We start from the raw sequence: 12,511 nt of genomic DNA, 5'->3' as shown, positions 1-12,511 counted from the left end.
TTACCAACTCCGTTTACAGAAATGCAGCACCAGACTTGCAGAGTACTTCCATCATTTTTGTTACTGATATCTTAAAACATTAATCCATAATTCATTTAATAACTTTTTACTAAAGGCAAGGCGATACCTATTTTTTTTTTTTTTTTTTCTCAACCTTGAAGGAATGTCTTTCTGGTCACAAGTTTACAACTCTCCTGTTAAAACCTCTTCTGATAAGGCTTTTCTGGACTGCAAATGGGTGTAGCAAGGTCCCTGTGGTATCTGACGGCTTTAAAGTGGTTCAAAAGGCTAAAGGTTTTTTATCTTAATGCATTCTCTGCACCCAGCCCCTAAATATTTACCTCAGCCCGATCTCAATTCAACACTGTGCCTGGGAGCATCTAATCTATCTATCGGCTCCTGTTGTTGCTTTCAATCAATTCTAGTGAGGGGGATGGGTGGGGCTTTGACAGACATGGTGTCAGACTGCAGCCACCTTCACCAACTTGTGGCAAATGGCTGGTCAAACTCTCACACCACGCTGATAGACAATGACACTTTTAGCCTCACCCTGCACAAAGATGTTCCAGCTCGCAGGACCACAATTTAGGTGCTAACAGACTGAGAGATCACCACTAGGTTTTGTGAACTACACAGTTTATACCCCAAATCAATCATTGCCACCAGATATTTGTATCGTAAAATATCAAATGTTCACACTAACAACTATGACTTGTGATAAAGGTCTGTAAATCACACTGTCACCACAGAATATCCAGGGATTTAGCAATTACAGTAGTAGCACTTTTCAAAGAGAAAAGGATTCTTTAAAGTGATTGTAAAGGCAGAAGGTCTTTTATCTTAATGCACTCTATGCATTAGGATAAAAAACCTTCTGTGTGCAGCAGCCTCCCTAGTACTTACCTGAGCCCATCTCTATCCAGCAATGTTGCAAGAGAGACTCGGCTGCCTGGAACTCTCCTTCTCATTGGCCGAGAGGGACCTGAGAAGAGGCGGATCAGAGCTGCTCTATACAAAACCACAGCACAGGGTACATAAGTATAACATGTTTGTTATTTTTTGGCAAAAAAAAACGAGACTTTAGTATCACTATAAGCTCTGTGTTAGTGCATTAAAGACAATAATAACATTTTTCAAACCATTATTTGATACTAGAAAAGGCACTATGGTACAAATAAAATATTTACATAAAAGTAGCATTACAAAGAAAAAGATACAATGTTGCAACAGAAAAACAAAAGGTTTAAAAGTGAGAAGTACTTAAAGTCTGGTTTGGGGAGTTCAGCAGAGTCCAGTCAATAAGCAAGATGGATCAGTGGCTGTCAAAGATCTTGGCTGATGTTCCGTGTTTTGATAGTAAAAGGGCTCCAGACTGCTAATCGGTCTTTTCTGGTCCCTGAGGAGGGTGTGGACAGAAATGTCCTGACCAATGGGATGTCACAATCTTTACGATCATTCAGCTGTTCCTGTCATATACAGTAATGTCTTGGAATACCTAGGAGTTGCCTTCTGGTAATTTGTATATTATTGACCAGGTAAGTATAAAATGTTTATTTTAATAAAGAAAAATAGCCTTTAGTAACACTTTAAGCTGATAGTGGTGCTGGACGCCTGGTTTTCAGAAGAGCTTTGGAAGCACATCTAGAAACGCTGCAAAATGTCTACATCAGAGAGACCTTGCTGATGCAAGATAACTGCTTTTAACTCTGTTTAACCAGATACACACTAAAATATATTATACTTTTTTTTTTTTTTTTTTATACAGAACGGAAGCATATTTCACACCAATCAGTCTCTTTCATGTGCATTTAGAACATTTACGTGAAAAGGGGGGAAAAAAACGTTTCCCTCAAGCTTGACTTTTTCAGGGAAGGTTGGGATTTAGGTATAACTTCAGCTGCCTATATCTCCAGCTATACTGTTCTTTTGACTTTCAATTTCCACTGAGGGAAACCACTGTATGTATTTTTCCTTATATGCTCAGATTGAATTGCACAGGGTTATGATGGATTTGCTTCAGGTATAACATCACTTATAATAATTCTATACACCCTTTTCACCATTGTGCCCAGCTATAAGTTTTCCAGTATGTGTATCTCTCTCAGCTACCTCTGTTTCTTGCAGAATATGGATGGATTAATAAAACAGTCTGCCTGGACATCTGTAAATTATACAGGCCTTATACGTATGAATGCAGTCAGAGACCGCATACACAAAGGCCTAATGTGTAACATTTTTGTCTAAGGTTTATTTTTAACCAAGTTATTTTACTGCGTTTTTTGCATAACAAAACATTCCAATCTTACATCTGCTCCCCTTTCAAGCATAGGATAATCCAGTAACCTAACATTAAATAGAATCAAGGATAACAAAGCCAATAATAAATACATGTGAAAGGGGCTGCTGATTGCCCTCTGAGCATTGTGACAGTTGGAGGGCACGTTAACTCTGCAAACAATTCTAAGTCTGCGTAACTAAGGTCAAAATCTTGAAGTTTGGTTAATTCAGTGGTTCCAACTGTACTACTGTTCGTCATCTTCATCACACGATTTTCTTTGGTGTTATATACATTGCGGATCTTTTCACATGAATGTAGAAATCGGTCAGATCTTGTGTGGCAGACAGTGGAAACCTGGTAGGTTATCGTGGGTGTAGATTGGGATGCTCAAAAACCGTACCATCTAAACAATCGTGCTAAGCTTTAACCCTTAAAATTATGTACTAAGCACCATTATGATTGGATTGCATTTAAGCTGCACTGAACCTAGATCCTACAGGTGCAATAAAATGTATGTGAATCCTTTTGGAATGATATGGATTTCTGCACAAATTGGTCATAAAATTTTGATCTGATCTTCATCTAAGTCACAACAATAGACAATCACAGTCTGCTTAAACTAATAACACACAAAGAATTAAATGTTACCATGTTTTTATTGAAAACACCATGTAAACATTCACAGTGCAGGTAGAAAAAGTATGTGAACCCTTGGATTTAATAACTGGTTGAACCTCCTTTGGCAACAATAACTTCAACCAAACATTTCCTGTAGTTGCAGATCAGACGTGCACAACGGTCAGAAGTAATTCTTGACCATTCCTCTTTACAGAACTGTTTCAGTTCAGCAATATTCTTGGCATGTCTGGTGTGAATCGCTTTCTTAAGGTCATGCCACAGGATCTCAGTCGGGTTGAGGTCAGGACTCTGACTGGGCCACTCCAGAATGCGTATTTTCTTCTGTTTAAGCCATTCTCTTGTTGATTTACTTCTATGCTTTGGGTTGTTGTCCTGTTTCAACACCCATCTTCTGTTGAGCTCCAGCTGGTGGACAGATGGCCTTTAAAGTGGAAGTAAACCCTCCTATCGTTTTCGGCCAAGGAAGCTGCCATCTTGGCCTCTGTTTAATCTACAACTGCCATGATGCTGCACATGTGATCCGTTATGACACCAGCCATTGGATAGTTTGACAGTTTGGTTGAGAGCACAACCAATGGGAGTGTTACATTTCTGGCACGTGCCGGAAAGGTAACTGTTTTATGGATGGGTTTACTTCCGCTTTAAGTTCTCCTGCAAAATGTCTTGATAAACTTGAATTCATTTTTCCTTCGATGCTAGCAATACGTCCAGGCCCTGATGCAGCAAAGCAGCCCCAGCCATGATGTCCCCACCACCATACTTCACAGTTGGGATGAGGTTTTGATGTTGGTGTGCTGTGCCTCTTTTTCAACACACATAGTGTTGTGTGTTTCTTCCAAACAACTTAACTTAACTTTGGTTTCATCTGTCCACAGAATATTTTGCCAGTACTACTGTGGAACATCCAGGTGGTCTTGTGCAAACTGTAAACGTGCAGCAATGTTTTTTTTTGACAGCAGTGGCTTCCTCTGTGGTATCCTCCCATGAAATCCATCCTTGTTTAGTGTTTTACGTATCGTAGATTCGCTAACAAGGATGTTAGCATATGCCAGAGACTTTTGTAAGTCTTTAGCTCACACTCTAGGATTCTTCTTCACCTCATTGAGCAGTCTGCGCTGTGCTCTTGCGGTCATCTTTACAGGACGCCCACTCCTAGGGAGAGTGGCAGCAGTGCTGAACTTTCTCCATCTATAGACAATTTGTCTTACCGTGGACTGATGAACAGCAAGGCTTTTGGAGATGCTTTTTATAACTCTTTCCAGCTTTATGCAAGTCAACAATTCTTAATCGTAGGTATTGAGAGCTCTTTTGTGCGAGGCATCATTCACATCAGGCAATGCTTCTTGTGAAAAGCAAACCCAGAACTGGTGTGTTTTTGTTTGTTTGTTTGTTTGTTTGTTTTTTTTTTTTGTTTTTTTGGGCAGCTGTAACCAACACCACCAATCTCATCTCATTGATTGGACTCCAGTTGACTGACGCCTCACTCAAATTAGTTCTTGGAGATCTCATTAGTCTAGGGGTTCACATACTTTTTCCACCTGCACTGTGAATCTTTACATGGTGTGTTCAATAAAAACATGGTAACATTTAATTCTTTGTGTGTTATTAGTATAAGCAGACTGTGATTGTCTATTGTGACTTGGATGAAGATTAGATCACATTTTATGACCAATTTGTGCAGAAATCCATATCCTTCTAAAAGGGTTCACATACTTTTTATTGCAACTGTATTTAGTTGTCAAGTGTGCCAGCTTGTCAGGTCACCTGAGGCCAGGTGACAGATGCACACCATTGGAGTCAGGAATGCACCGCTATGGTAGTGGACCCTATGGCTGACTGCTGCATATGGAACTCTGGGTGGTTCAGAAAAGCAGGTCCACTGGAGCACCAACACGGATCCCACTGGCAGGTAGAGCATAAGATTCCCCAGGGCGTGGAGTCTGAGGCAGCAGGTGTTCACCAGAGCCTCTAGTGATAGGAATGGACTGAGCTGCAACTGGTTCCAGGTCGCGGCCCTCAGGGTCCCCCAGCTCACGCTCAAGGTAGGCTACAGGAGGATAGAGGGGAAGCGACAGCCCAGGATGTGACAGACTCACCCGGGACAGAGGCTTTTGGAGGGGACTGAATGCTAGCCTCTTGCCTACCGACTATGAGCCCTGGCATTTGAGGGAGCTACAAGCATTTAGGAAGATATCCTGTTATGTAATGCAAAAGGACATTATTAAGGAGGCCATTATGGTCTCTGCCAGCTTGGGACTCAGTGGACAGATGTATGTGAAAGGAATGCTGATTAATGAGATCTGGAAAGCCTGGGTCTTTCAAAACCCAATAGTTTATTGTGCTCATTAACACACCTTTTTGTCTCCTAGCAAACTATTGGGGGATGTGTTTATACTTGTGTATTGTAAGTTGAGTGAGGGGGGTGTGTTTATACTTCTGTGTATTGTAAGTTGAGTGAGGAGACGGCAAGTCTACCCTGAAAGGTCAAATCTCTGGGTCACCAAGTCTGGGTAAATGATTAGATAACTAGCTCATGTTAATTTAGGTTTCTGGTTACAGGTGTATTGTTAGAGTAATATGAGCAGGAGGGGGGAACCTCCTCTTCAACTGTATATAAGACTGTGTTCTTGTTCTAATAAACAGTCCATGTTCAGCAACCAAACGAGTATTGTGGTTGGAATATCTGATATCTATATTCAGACTGGGAGGAAGCAGTATATGACGAAAGCACTCAAGCGTAGTGTGGGAAGTTTTTTTGTTACACAGGACAACAAGGGATAGTCAGGAGATAAGCCAGAGGTCGGGGCAACTAGCAGACAAGGATAAACGGAGAACACGCCAAAGGTCAGGGTAACAAGCAGGCAGAGATCATCAAAGAACAAGCCAAGATCGGTAACAGAAAGATGTAGAGCACATGGCAAGCAGGAGACAGAAAACCAAACGCACAATATTGCTCGGGCAAGGTAGGCTTGGACAGCACAGTGTTAAATAGTTTATCCTGTAGAGGCTAGGGTGGAGCCACACTAAGGGAAGATTACTTAACCATGCAAGTGTGAGAGTGCAGTCCAAGGCTGACACACAGACCAGGTAAGCAGACAGGGTATGAAGGCATTACTGGCGATTCATGACACAGCTGTAGCCAACACAGGAAGTAAGAGGAAATCCCTACAAAATGAGGGAATCCCTGGTTGTCACCAGAACTAGTGACCCTGTTGGAAGATTTCCCCTCTATTCCTGTTCTGGTGACAAACCAATTTGTAAATGTAACATTTTTAAGAGTCCACTATCCTGATTTGAGAGATGGTGTCTTGGGGTCAAGGGGAAGTAAAACTGATTTTATTCCAGTTAATTTATTTGATTTGACAAGATAAAAATTGTTGTAGATCTTTAGCAGGGCACATTTTATGATTGTGAACCATAACTGTCACATTTTGTGAGTCATTGTGTTTTTGTCTCCTTGCAGAAAATCAAGGATATCAAGAAGAAGATAAGCACTCTTTCCATTGACTTCAGCAAGAATTTAAATGAAGACATTACATTTCTGCCTTTCACCAGGGAAGAGCTAGGTAAAATGAAAATACTGAAAATGTTCTTACACAAGTAAACAGTATAATCATAGAGGTTGTGGTAAGAAGTAACTTAAAAAAATTAAAGTCTTCCTACCAAATCATGGCACAGTAAAGCCCTCTAGTCTTTTAGAACAGGTCAAGTCAAGCTCTATTGTCATTCCACTGCACGTAAGAACATACAGTAGAACTAAATGTCGTATCTCACAGGGCCACGGTGCTACATACAAATTAAACCTAATTAGTGGGACTGCTTTAGCAGTCCCACTATTGTTATTCGTTTTTATTTATTTTTAATTAGTGGGACTGCTTTAGCAGTCCCACTATTGTTGTTCGATTTTATTTATTTTTATTTCTTTATTATTCCGTACATTTTTTGGCTCTGCGTAACTTCTGCATACTTTTAGCTATTAAAACCATTCAACTATTAAAATGTTCGCCTCTTACAGCTGATGGGACTTTTTCAACTTTTTTTTCTACCCTTTATACTTTTAAAAATATTTAAGCTTTTTATCACTTTTTTTTAACATTGAAGTCAATGGGAGCATGCTTCAGATCCTTAAAATCTTCTTCCGCTCCCAAAAGTTTCAGCTCCTTCATACTTTCACCTACAGACGCCAAACAAACTTTAAAATGTTCACAAAATATTCAGCTATCTGGCTATATCTTTTCAGTTTGATATCTTTTACAGTTTTTGCGAAAAAGCTTTTTGTTTAGAGGTCATTTCAGGAAATTTTAGCCATTAATCAGAGTGTACTGTGTTGCTTTTGTTGCCATGGTTACCAAAGCTTCTGTTATACAGGGGGGAGGTGGCTGGAGCATCTCAGCTCTGATTACAGAGCCCGGGGGAGGGGACAGACACACCATGTACGGATTTTATAATAGAGGAATATGATGGGGCAGTTTTGATGGGGCAATTCTGATGGGGCAGTTTTGATGGTGGCAATATGATGGGGCAGTTTTGATGGGGAAATTCTGATGGGACAGTTTTGATGGGGACGATTTTGATGGCAATATGATGGGGGCAGTTTTGATGGCGGCCGTTTTTAGCAATTCAGCTATTCAGCATTCCCACGCATTTTCCCCAGGAAATGCATTTTCTAGTTATAACTAGATGTACAAAGAATAAAAACACAGTGAGGAATACACATCTGGGAACTATATAACTGTACATATACTATATGTTTCCAAAAGTCTTTGTAGCAGCAAGTGTTTATAAAAGTATCTAGTGCATATTCAAGAGTAAAAAGGAGGGGATGTGAGACGTTCCTGATCACAATATATAGAAGAGGTTTCAAAGAGGATTGGAGTTGAAGGCTCACAGCCTTGGAGAAAAAACTGTTGAACAGCCTGACAGCCCTGGTTTTGATACTCTGGTACCTTCTACCTGATGGCAAGAGCTGAAAGAGACTGTGGGAGGGATGAGTAGGATCCCTCACGATACTGGTAGCTTTTCTGGAGCATCGTGTGGAAAATGTCCAGGATGGAGGGGAGAGACACCAATAATCTTTTTAGCCGTCTTCTCTAGCCGCTGCAGGGTCTTGCGGTCAGCAGAACTGCAGTTCCCATACCAGACAATGATGCAGTTAGTCAGCAGGCTTTCAATGGTTCCCCTATAAAATGTAGCAGGGATGGGTTGGAGGGAGACTGGCTTCTTTAAGGCGGCGGCCAAAATATAGGCGCTGTTGTGACTTCTTGGTTAGTGACGTGATGTTGTTTGTCCAGGTAAGATCTTCTGAGATGTGCACTCCCAGCAATTTAATACTGCTTACTCTCTCCACAGTCAAGCTGTCGATGGTCAGTTGGGAGTGATCAACAGAATTTCTCCCGAAATCCATCACAACCTCCTTTTGTTTTGCTTACATTAAGGAACAGGTTGTTTGTACTACACCATTTAACCAGTTGTTCCACTTCCTCTCTGTAGAGTGTTTCATTGTTGCTGAGACCTACCACAGTTGTGTCATCCGCAAACTTGATGATATGGTTGGAGCTGAACTTGGCAGTACAGTCATGGGTCAGCAGTGTGAAGAGCAGCGGGTTCGCACACATTCCTGTGGGGCACCCGTGCTCAGTGTGGTTGGTGCTCGACGTGCTGCAGCCAACACGGACTGACTGAGGTCTTCTGTAATTGGATTCTGGACTTTTTAACCGGAAGGACCGGTTGAGGCCCAGCAAGTTCAATTCAGTGATAAGTTGCTGAGGAATTATTGTATTAAATGCTGAGCTAAAGTCAATGAACAGCATTCTAACATAACAGAACAGAAGGTATTCAAGTATCTAATCCCATTGCATATTCCAAAAATAGGATAATTCATCATTTCGATGATTTTTCAGAGGGAGCGGTCAGCAATGGCAACCTACACATTTCTTCCATGTATGTTTGAGAGAGCAGATTTTTGTGAGTTCATGGCGGACTGTCAGTCACACTATAGGTTTTTATAATTTAGCAGCTGTGTATCAGAATGCAAGTTCAATATCCGCTCAGCGTTTCAACTAAATAGATCAGTTATGACATTTTGACCACTCACCATAACCTGTAGAGGCTTGGACTCCACTAGACCTCTGAAGGTATGCTGTTACCTGGCACCAAGCCGTCACCAGCATATAATCCTATAAATTGAAGGGTGGGGCCTCAATAGATTTGGAATTGTTTTTCCAGCACATCCCAAAGATGCTTAACTGGATTGAGATTTTGAGAATTTGGAGGCCAAGTCAATACCTCAAACCTATTGTTGTGTTCCTTAAGCCATTCTTGAAATAGTCAGACCAGGACACCTTCTTCCATTGCTCTGTGGTTCAGTTATGATGCTTATGTGCCCATTATAGGAGCTTTTGGCTGTGCACACGGGCTAGCATGGGCACCCTGACTGGTCTGTTGCTACACAACAAATGCAATGTGTTCTGACACCTTTTCTTTTGGAACCAAGATTAACTTTTTCAGCAATTTGAGTTACAGTAGCTGCTTTATTGGATCGGACTACACAGGCCATCCTCTACTTCCCACATGCTGTCCATGGCCCTTTCACCAGTTTGCTAGTTTTCCTTTCATGGAGAACGTTTGATAGGACCTGACCACTGCAGACTGGGAACATCCCACAAGAGCTGCAGCTTTGGAGATGTTCTGTCCCAGTCATCCAGCCATTACAATTTGGCCCTGGTCAAAGTCGCTCAAATCCTTACGCGTGCCCATTTTTTTTATGCTTTCAACACATCAACTTCAGGGGCAACATGTTCACTTGCTGCCTAATATATCCCACCCACTTTCAGATGCCACTGTAACGAGATAATCAATGTTATTCACTTTACCTGTCAGTGGTCATAATGTATAGCTGATCAATGTATTTCAGAGAGACCAACATCAAGATTACTGCACCTTTTCAAGTTCACTCACCAAATTTAGTTATTTAAAACTATTTATTACTCTTTGCTAGTTTTTTTTTTTTTTTTTTTTTTTTACTTCATATCATTAAAACACTTATAGGACTTTGCTTAAATGATTAGAAACTGTATAAAAGGCATATACCTATTCATATATGTGTATGCCATGATGATGTTCAAGATTCCATGTCTCAAAAAACATATTATAAAAAAAGTGTATGAAGAGGGTCTGTCAATTATCCATTTGACCTCTGGAAGATTTACCCTCTTCATGACCAGGCCATTTTTTTGCCGTATGACACTGGTACTTTAACTGACGATTGCGTGGTTGTGTACCCAAATAAAATTTGTCTTTTTTTTCCCACAAATAGAGCTTTCTTTTGGTGGTATTTGATTACCTATGCGGTTTATTTGCACTATAAATAAAAAAAGAACCTATCCAATAAAAAAATTGAAAAAAATCTAATTTAGGCCAATTTTAAATTATATCAATGGGCTGAATACATATGTATTCTGCTACATATTTTTGGTAAAAAAAATCCCAATAAACATATGTTGATTACTTTGCGCAAAAGTTATAGCATCTACAAACTATGGGATATTTGTATTCATTAATTTTTATTTATATACTAGTTATGGGGGCGTTCAGCGACTTATAGCGGGACTGCGATATTGCGGCAGACATTCAGACACTAGCTGACACTTTCAACGTTTTTTAGGGGCCAGTGACCCTAATACAGTGATAATACTGATACACTAATACAGTGACAGCTAAAAAAAAATATGAAATCACTGTACTAATGACACTGGCTGGAAAGGGGTTAACATGCGGTGCGATCAAAGGGTAAACTGTGTGCCTAGCCTGTGTTTTAGTACTGTGTGAGAGGTGCTTTTACTAGGGAAAGACATGGTTCCATGCCTTCCCACCTGTCAGAACAGCGCTCTGCCTTGTCTACATAGGCAGACCGCAATGCTTTCTCTCTAGAGTCCGTGGTACCCACTGATCGGCTCCCGCTGTGATTATATGAGTGAGCTGCCGTTTCCGGCAGGGCTCCGAAGGTCCGGCGCTGTAAGCTGGACTCTCAGAGCGCATATGCCGATGATGTCATTGGCTGCATGCACTCTTAATATCTCCTAAACTGTGCAAGGTTATGAGATATACGCAGTACCTACAGGTAAGCCTTATTGTAGGCCTCCCTGTAGGTACAAGTGGTAGTACAGAGTTTACTATCACTTTAAGCCTGTGCTACCAAACATGCAATGGTCATTTATATTGTTTTCCTTTGCCAGTAAATAAGAATAACCTTTTATTATCATTTTTTTTTTTTTTTTTTTTTTTTATGGATTTTAAATCATCAGTTTCATACGGGGATTATTCCTGGGCATGGATATTTGCAGGGGATTAGTGTGACAAGCACCAGAGGAGGCAGAAATGTTAGGTAGTTAGAACTGTACTCTGACCATGCCAGGCTTGTTACCCTCAGGGTTCCTTAAGGCCAGGTTCACACTGGTACAGCATGCGCTCTGACTTTGGGAGCAAGTCACATGACGTGTGTAAATCAGTGATTCCCTATGAGAGCTGTCTTTACTGGTCTGACGCAAGTCGGTCCGACTTTGAAAAAGGTCCCTGCACTACTTTGATCCGACTTTGGTCCTACTTCAGCCAATTGATATAATTTAAGTTTGATCAAAGTTGGATCCTTGTCCTAACCATCCAACATGGTGATTGCAGCAGCAGTAAAAGGAATTTATCTTGCACTGGGATTGTTTTGGTTGGTCAAAGGACAAGTCAGACTATCTCAAAGTCGGCGCAAAATCTTATCCTGTTCATTCAAGTTGGATGGAAGTAGGACCGATGTCGTAGGTCAAATTAGGATGACAGTCGTACAACAGTCATGTCGCGCCAGTGTGAGCCCGGCTACAACACGACATTCGTACGACAGTGGATCTGACTTTACCCTTGACTTGACGTCCAAAATCTGTCCAATTTCAATGAACGGGGATCCAACAATGCTAAACACTTCGGTCTGGTATGGATTTTAAGGGGAACCCCCACACCGAAAAAACAGCATGGGGTTCCCCCCCCCAAAATCCATACCAGACCCTTATCCGAGCATGCAGCCCGGCAGGTCAGGAAAAGGGAGGGGATGAGCGAGCGCCCCCCTCCTGAACCATACCCGGCCACATGCCCTCAACATGGGGGTAGGTGCTTTAGGGCAGGGGGGCTCTGCGCCCCCCACCCCAAAGCACCTTGTCCCAATGTTGATGAGGACAAGGGCCTCTTCCCGACAACCCTGGCCGTTGGTTGTCTGGGTCTGCCAGGGGCTTTTTGGAATCTAGAAGCCCCCTTTAACAAGGGGGGGGGGGGCCCAGATCCCGGGCCCCCCCCACCCTATGTGAAAGAGTATGGGGTACATTGAACCCCTACCCATTCACCCAAAAAAAAAAGTGTCAAAAATAAAACTGTACACAGGTTTTTAAAGTAATTTATTTAGGCAGCTCCGGCGTCTCCTTCGCTGATGTCTTCTGCCTCTGACAGTTCTTCTCCGCTGATGTCTTCTAGCCCTCTCTGGTTCTTCTCCCTCTGTCTGCTGTCTTCTGCCAGGTCTCCTCTCTGCGCTGTCTTCTCCCTCTGTTGTTCTTCTGATGT

The 12,511-nt window shown here is 41.7% G+C and overlaps 1 protein-coding gene across 3 annotated transcripts in view; it reads left to right on the top strand.

The window, feature by feature from the left end:
* Window positions 1-12,511, top strand: part of THOP1 (thimet oligopeptidase 1) — an 88,303-nt gene that overhangs the window by 25,005 nt on the left and 50,787 nt on the right. For all 3 annotated transcript variants that reach the window (XM_073595581.1, XM_073595564.1, XM_073595572.1), the window contains exon 5: window positions 6,381-6,483. In XM_073595581.1, the coding sequence (XP_073451682.1) occupies window positions 6,381-6,483 (103 nt within the window). The remainder of the gene's footprint in view (window positions 1-6,380; window positions 6,484-12,511) is intronic.

This window comes from Aquarana catesbeiana, linkage group LG01 (genome assembly GCF_042186555.1).
Source record: "Aquarana catesbeiana isolate 2022-GZ linkage group LG01, ASM4218655v1, whole genome shotgun sequence".
Lineage (NCBI taxonomy): Eukaryota > Metazoa > Chordata > Amphibia > Anura > Ranidae > Aquarana > Aquarana catesbeiana.
The sequence above is the reverse complement of the archived record's forward strand: the minus strand, read 5'-3'. Positions and strand labels throughout refer to the sequence as shown.